At 38.2% G+C, this 6846-nt stretch overlaps 1 protein-coding gene across 1 annotated transcript; it reads right to left on the bottom strand.

The window, feature by feature from the left end:
• Nucleotides 1-701: 701 nt before the first annotated feature.
• LOC129768553 (seminal metalloprotease 1-like) lies at nucleotides 702-2275 on the bottom strand. The gene is made up of 3 exons (XM_055770281.1): nucleotides 1622-2275; nucleotides 928-1562; nucleotides 702-867 (listed from the first exon to the last, which is right to left on the bottom strand). Exons 1-3 carry the CDS (start codon nucleotides 1710-1712, stop codon nucleotides 766-768), a joined length of 828 nt encoding a protein of 275 aa, XP_055626256.1. The 5' UTR covers nucleotides 1713-2275; the 3' UTR covers nucleotides 702-765.
• Between the last annotated feature and the right edge of the window lie 4571 nt (nucleotides 2276-6846).

Here is a 6846-nt window from a genome sequence, read left to right as displayed (position 1 = left end):
AACAGTTTGAAAATAGAAAACACATAAAAGTCGCATGAAAATAACTCCTACAATGTTCACCCTTTCACTGCAGGCTTAACAGATTCTCGATAGAATAATTGAATTTCAAATTTTTATGTTTATGCCACTTTTCTAGTCATTCAGAGTGAATTAAAATCAATTCAAATATATACAAAATCATTACATATCATGCTAAATGTGTTTACTATTAGTACTAACATTCAACAAGATGACGTCCAGCTGGATCCAAACTTCAAGGAGGTTCTACCTTCTTGCATTGACACCTCAGGCGTTAAACTCTTTTCCGATGATTGCAATGTCACATTTTGTTTCCACCGTCGATTGCCGCAGCAATTTGTGTGCTACATCGCAATAACCCAGGGTAATCTGGGTTACTTTCAATACCACTGAACTGCTCTTGCCCATTTATATGCAAGACGTTTGAAGCTCCCCGTTATATGGTTGTTACCACCATCCTGTTTGCAAAACACCTTTGCATCTTTTCTTCTGTTTTATAGTCCGAGAGGTAACACTCAACGGTAATCCACACTGAGCCGCCCTAATTTGATTTTGCAGAACATTCCGATCAAGAATTCCGAGAATATTTGGAAGTGATATTTGCCTTCTACCAGAGAACTCATATGTTTTTATTTCAAATGTTTTTTCACAATTTACTAGAAACTGTTGATTTTTCGAAGTGGTATGATCCTTCGTCAAACACTTTCTTCGACATTGGTTGTATAACAATATTTATCACATTTATTTTTAAGTCGTAGCTCCCTTCAGGAAACAATTGTACATCCTGTTGATTTTGAAGATGTCCTTTTCGCTCATAGCGACTCTTTGGCCCATGGTTTCTTTTGTTGGCTAAAACATGAAAGTTTCTATTGGATTTGGCACTATATTAGTCTGATCCCACAATCTCACCTTTAGCGGTACAATTGTTTTCTGTTTGTTGATACTAAACGCCGTGGAACTGTAATGCATAATGCTTCCGTAGTCATATTCCGTCCCAAAGTTGCTTACCTTGTCCGCCTCGTACAGCAGGAAGTTGTGCTCGGTACCGGGTTGAATATTTTCCCACTCGATCTGTACGTATTCGTCTCGATTGTACGTACTTTGCATATGCCGGAATCCGAGAGCGTGAATGAATTCATGGATAATACTGCCCATCCTAAAGCATCCCTGATCCAGCTCATAGGGTTGCAACTTGATGCTCTGACTCCCCCCAATATGTCCCACCGTTGCGGAACAACCCGATCCATCGCCATGCACTCGGATGTAGTCCGGATTATTTGGATCACGCGGTCTGAATCTCACACATGACGCTCTCTCGATGGTCCGCATGGCGGTGAGGATATAGTTGATCTGACCCTCGGTGAAATATTCCTCCTCGATTTCATAGTAAACCGTGTTCTCTGGCCAGCGATATTTATTCGCTATCATACCATTCCGCCGAAACAGCTCCAGGTATTGCTCATCGGTTAGGATCATATCACCCTCGAATTGACCGCTCAACTCCTCGGCCAGATCTCCCGGCTGAAGGTTCTGTAGGCGTGCAACTGAAAGTGCGCGTGTTCATTCGAATGATAGGTTCTCATTTTTATTTGAAAAATCTTACCATTCTCTGGTGAGTTTTCAAAAATCCTCAATGAGGGTGCTCCATTGCAAGAAGTACTAACCACAACCAGTATAATTAAAAGCGTGAACATTATTTTACTTCGCAGAAAAAAAAATCGTGTAATATCTGTGGATTAAATTTTACAACTCAAGGATTACGCGCCCCGATGGTACTGTTTTATAGCTTGCGAATAATTGGCAAATCAGATCAGATTGGTCGTACCGTAAATCTTTCTGCTATCGGACAGTCAGCTGATTGAGCCCCGATAGTCTTTTAAAAAGATATCCGTACTACGTAGAATGATTGTTTGTAAATAACCTACCTTTATCATTCTCCTGTATCGAGAGCACGAGAAAAAAAAGAATCATTCCCCATCAAGATATCAAAACAAAGACAGATTCCATTCGCATTCCAACGTTCTTTGTCACAGTTATGGGATGAAAGAATTTTACCAATGGAATGCATCAGTTCTCGTTATTGACAAAAATTATCACAAAATGAGGTTGTCATCGTCATCAGAGTGATTCAGCAGACAAAGCGCTTGTCTGCTAAAGTTTTACTGGACTTTACAGCAAGCGGACCTTTGTGAGCAGATTTTCCGATACGATTCTTCGGCAAGCATGTGATCGATTTGTATGTTCTTCACATAATCCATTTGTCTTTTTCAACAATTTAGAAACGCTCCGATCTTATCATTTGATCACGACACAACACTTGAGGAGCCCCGTTAATCACAACTTTCCAATCCGGATTTTCGAAGCTGTCTGACCATCACATTCTTTAATGTTCTCTACTACAGTAGATTATACGCTAGCGGATTATTCGCGACAGTGAGTTCTATAGTAAATATATCCCGGAATTTGTGAATGAGTGGTTGGCTCATGCTCTTTTGTTTTCGGTCATAGCTTTTACATTATTTGACCCCAGGTGTACACGGCCTTATAGATGGATAGTTTAATGATTTCTGTATTGATTAAACAAAGTTTTCATGCCGAAACATATGTTTGAACCTCATTTTTAATCCTTTTTGTGTTATCCGCGGTAAGCTTGCCCGACTATTCCGCGGATAAACGGGGTTCTACTGTATATCAGGACCATTCAGATCTAATGGTAAAGACATTTTGCAGCTATCAATGCAAACACAGCATCTTCTCACAGTCAGTATCTCCCTCTATGTCTCATTTAAATAGAGAGGTCGTAAACCACTCTTTTCGCCGTAAGGTTTCAGATAGAAACCGAGATCACTGTTCATTTTAGCGGGTTTAAGCGGTGTTTAGCAGCGGTCGTAGTAGGCGTATCTGAAATCATTCTATTTCTCTGTTAAGCCTTGTTCTCACTGCAGCTGGGCGTCAGTGTGACTTGGGCGGTGCGTGTGACGCTTACGATTAATCGTGTGTGTTCTTACCGATGTATTCACACCAGGCTGACGTGTCGTGAGCGTGGTTTTGACGTGTGGCTGGCGTGCAAACGAAAACACTTCACGGCGATATTTGTACTTCTCCGCTTCTCTCTAGCATATATTTGTTTGTAGCAGTGACATAATTTAAATTTTTGACGTAGGACTACGTTTTTGATTTCTATATAGGGGGGTCACTCTACGAAAAATGTAACGTTTATTAAGAGTTTTCAAATGCATATTACGCAGAATCGTTCTGTTGATATATGTTATAATATATACCATTAGACGGCAAATTTATCCAGCATTTTTTTCGCCTGAGACATCAACAGTCGAAATAATAAAACAAGTGAGCAATTTAACAAACAAAAGAGGTATGTTTTGCGAGCGGATGCGAAGGTAAATCATGTATTATGCATTTTTTCTTTCAACTTCGTTCCCATGAATGTTGTATGCAACACAAAATTGTGTGCAATAATTCTATCTATCAAACAAATTAACAAGACCTTTTTCGAATGTTGAAGTAATCAGATAAATTGTTTATTTATTTGTTCGGATTCCACGAATGAGATTGTTTCCTTCGAGGTGGATGAGACGAAGGCGAGCCATCGGTAGGCCTTGTTAGATTCTTGGCAAACCAAGGATTTAATCTTCAAGTGTAGAAAACAAAGGTATTTCGTGATCCATCCGTAACAGACGGAACGCGAAACACGAGAAATCTCGAGAGCGGTCCGCAATGTGTGAAGCCAGTGTCTCCGGGCGGCGAAAACATAGGCAATTGTACAGCGAAAAATGATAGGAATACTAGGATGGCAGCGATTATATTGTGCCGATCTCAGCATTACATCGCATCACAAAAATGGAATGAAATAAAATATTATTAATAATCTTCATGACTCATATTCATAATTCTCAATTACTTAATTCTTTCTATAATAGATTGAGCAGTAGAACAAAAACGACTTGATTGTGATAGTCTGCAAACGAACATTGTTTCACCGAAAAAGCTTCTGCCAAAAATAAGAATAACACAATAGAAAGAAATAACAATATCACCATTTAAAATAAAGCAACTTCATGACTTCATGTGTATTTTACCTCAAAATATCACGAAATCGCAAGTATTTTCAAATTGTTTTTCTTTCTTCCTCATAAACTTGATATTCAATGTAATCAATGACGATATATATTTTTCTTCGTTTACCGATATTATCCATCTACCATTCCACCCTGTTATGTGTCAGATTGATATTCATTTATCATTTTCAGTTAGACAGTTCCTATCAGAAGCTGATTTTCTTTTTTTGTTCGTTACAAACTGTTTGACGGTTATGAGTACATATAACAAACGGCTCTTTCCATGGCTACTATTTGGAGTTTCGAAAAAGTAAAACTAACAGATTTCTGAACAATGAAAAGAATTACATTAAAACAAAACAACTTTTCTGAACAATTACAGTCCTACGTCAAACTTCCGTCCGTGCCCCAAGGCTCAGACCCTTCTACTTTTTTGTTTTTTTTTTTATTTTTTACATTTTTCACCTTCCGAGTTTTTAGCCGGATACGTCCAACGATGTTGAATTATTGAAAAATAAACCAATTTTCTATCTTTCATTCAAAAACACACATTTACAATTTTCATAGAAGACACGCCGCTGGCACGGTGCAATGTGAGTGAAATAAAATATCGTGGCGAGAAGTGAACACGTCCCGCTCACGCCACGTCGACGCCCCGCTGCAGTAAGAACATGGCCTTATAGTGACTTTAAACACTTTTGACTGGTGATTCCATTTTTGGAAGAATGTCGGGAGTAAGAATTGAACCCGTGACCTTTAACATGAGAGAAACAGATGTTACCACTAAACCGGATCGCTTCCCCTATATCTGAAATATGTGACAGCAAATTGTTTGGAAAACCTGTATCTTTCGACGGTAAAAATTTCACGTTGATCACGAGGCCTGAAATTCTATAAGGCCACTGCCAGAGGAGATGTCCCCAGCAAATTTCGCTATCGCTGGTGAATTCGCCAGGAAGTTTCTGAGTTGGCAAAAGATTTGCAGTTGTGAAATCCAAGGTTGTCGTCACAAACAAGACAATGGACTCGAAAATGAAAAGAGATAATGTCTGCAGAAACGTCTCCTTCCATTTATTAAGGCTCACAAAGGTCCGGTGAAGTTTTAGTCAGAATAGGGCAGATCGTGACAATGGAATCGATTACATTGAAAAAGACCTCAATCCTCTCAATTGCCCCTAAATGCACAATCGAAAAAAATATAGGGTAATTGCCAAGCGAAAATTGAAGAAGGGTGCCAAAGTGACTCGGGATGCTGCAGATATGAAGAGATCGTGGAATAAAATGACTGTTGAGGTCAATCAACAGAGAGTGCAAATTTTGATGAAAGTATCCGAAGTTATCCGTTCAGAAATTCATCAAAACTGTAGCGTAACAATTTTTCAAATAATTTTTCCAAAAAGAACAATGAATTATCTGCATTTCAATATGAAAGCAGTTTTTATGACTTCAGCCAATCTCGAGACAACTGGTTTTGTGATCGCGGATTCCAAATGACTCAAGCTTTATTATGAGAATACTTACCTCATATGTTCATTGCTTTTGATATGTTCTCCCAATTAGTATTACGTTTCAAGAATTCCTGTAGAATTGATCTTTCATTTTATCCCCTATAACTTCCGATTAGACATTAGTCCTACGTCAAAAGTATTTGTTCACGTTCACATTCACCAATGGTCTAAACCAGCCTTATGAATGAAAAAGTGAATGAGTAGAAACGGAAAAATGATGTGAGCAACGGACAGAAATCAAACGTACAATGTATCAATACCTCTGACACTTATTGTGTACACCTAGCTGGCTTTCTGTTAAAATTGTAAATGAAAACAAAAAAGTTATCTACAAAGATTAGCTCGATGTAAATTTTCATCTGCAGAAAATAAGGTTCTCATTGTTATCGAATAATTTTTTGGTGTATTTTTCGTTACGTAAGTGTTTTACCTTCACTTCTGTTCCAGTTTATGGGGTCAGCAGTGAAGTTTTCTCATTTTTACTCCAGAAATATTGATGAAAAAATAAAATACTGATAAAGTCGGGTAAGACGGACACCCCACCGGAGGGAAAGGCGAACATTTTGTTTTGCAAACAATTTGATTATCTGCTCCTTTTTTATAAGATGCCCACTAACTTCGTTTGCAAGTGTACCAGATATCATGGACGAAACAGCAGAGCGGTTTTTAAAACGTAATCCGAAGATGTCATTCCGAATGCCGGAAGCTATTTTAGATATGAAAAGATGAGAAAAATTACAAACCCTTCTAGGCGATTTTAGTTTAGCCTTTTTGCTCGATCTTTTTTAAGCCCTATTTGAAGACCTCCATAACTTATTGAGTACATAAACTTGAATGTTCAGTTAGTGTCCGTCTTTCCCGACTCAATCTTAGTTTTTCAAAGATGCCGGATACATTCATTCCGTGAAATTTCTGCCTCAAAGACAAATTTTTTATTACAGGAAGAGACCAGGACTATCAATTTGTGGTGAGATAGATATATATTTTTTTGTGAAATTCACGAAAAAAACAGGAAGTGGGTTATATCTATGGTATAACCGCAAGGGTGACGTAGGACTATCGTTGATTTAGAGATCATTTGTATGAAGTTGAATCTGAATTCATTCTGAATGAATGAATATTTGGAGAACTTCGAAAACGAGAGCGTTACGTTGGAGGCACAAGGTTTTATGCATCCAATATTGGATACCGAAATATCCTACTGATGGGGAAGAATAATCTTCAGAAGCTATCCTGTTGATTGC

Source organism: Toxorhynchites rutilus, chromosome 2 (assembly GCF_029784135.1).
Source record: "Toxorhynchites rutilus septentrionalis strain SRP chromosome 2, ASM2978413v1, whole genome shotgun sequence".
Lineage (NCBI taxonomy): Eukaryota > Metazoa > Arthropoda > Insecta > Diptera > Culicidae > Toxorhynchites > Toxorhynchites rutilus.
This window is presented reverse-complemented; position numbering and strand designations above follow the sequence as displayed.

What these genes read in the sequence shown, in the direction of transcription:
- LOC129768553 (XM_055770281.1), bottom strand. Translation starts at nt 1,712, where the DNA reads ATGTTCACGCTTTTAATTATACTGGTTGTGGTTAGTACTTCTTGCAAT. An exon ending in TGAAAACTCACCAGAGAATG is followed by an intron (nt 1,563 to 1,621) that starts GTAAGATTTTTC and finishes GCGCACTTTCAG; the next exon opens with TTGCACGCCTACAGAACCTT. An exon ending in AAACAATTGTACCGCTAAAG is followed by an intron (nt 868 to 927) that starts GTGAGATTGTGG and finishes TTCATGTTTTAG; the next exon opens with CCAACAAAAGAAACCATGGG.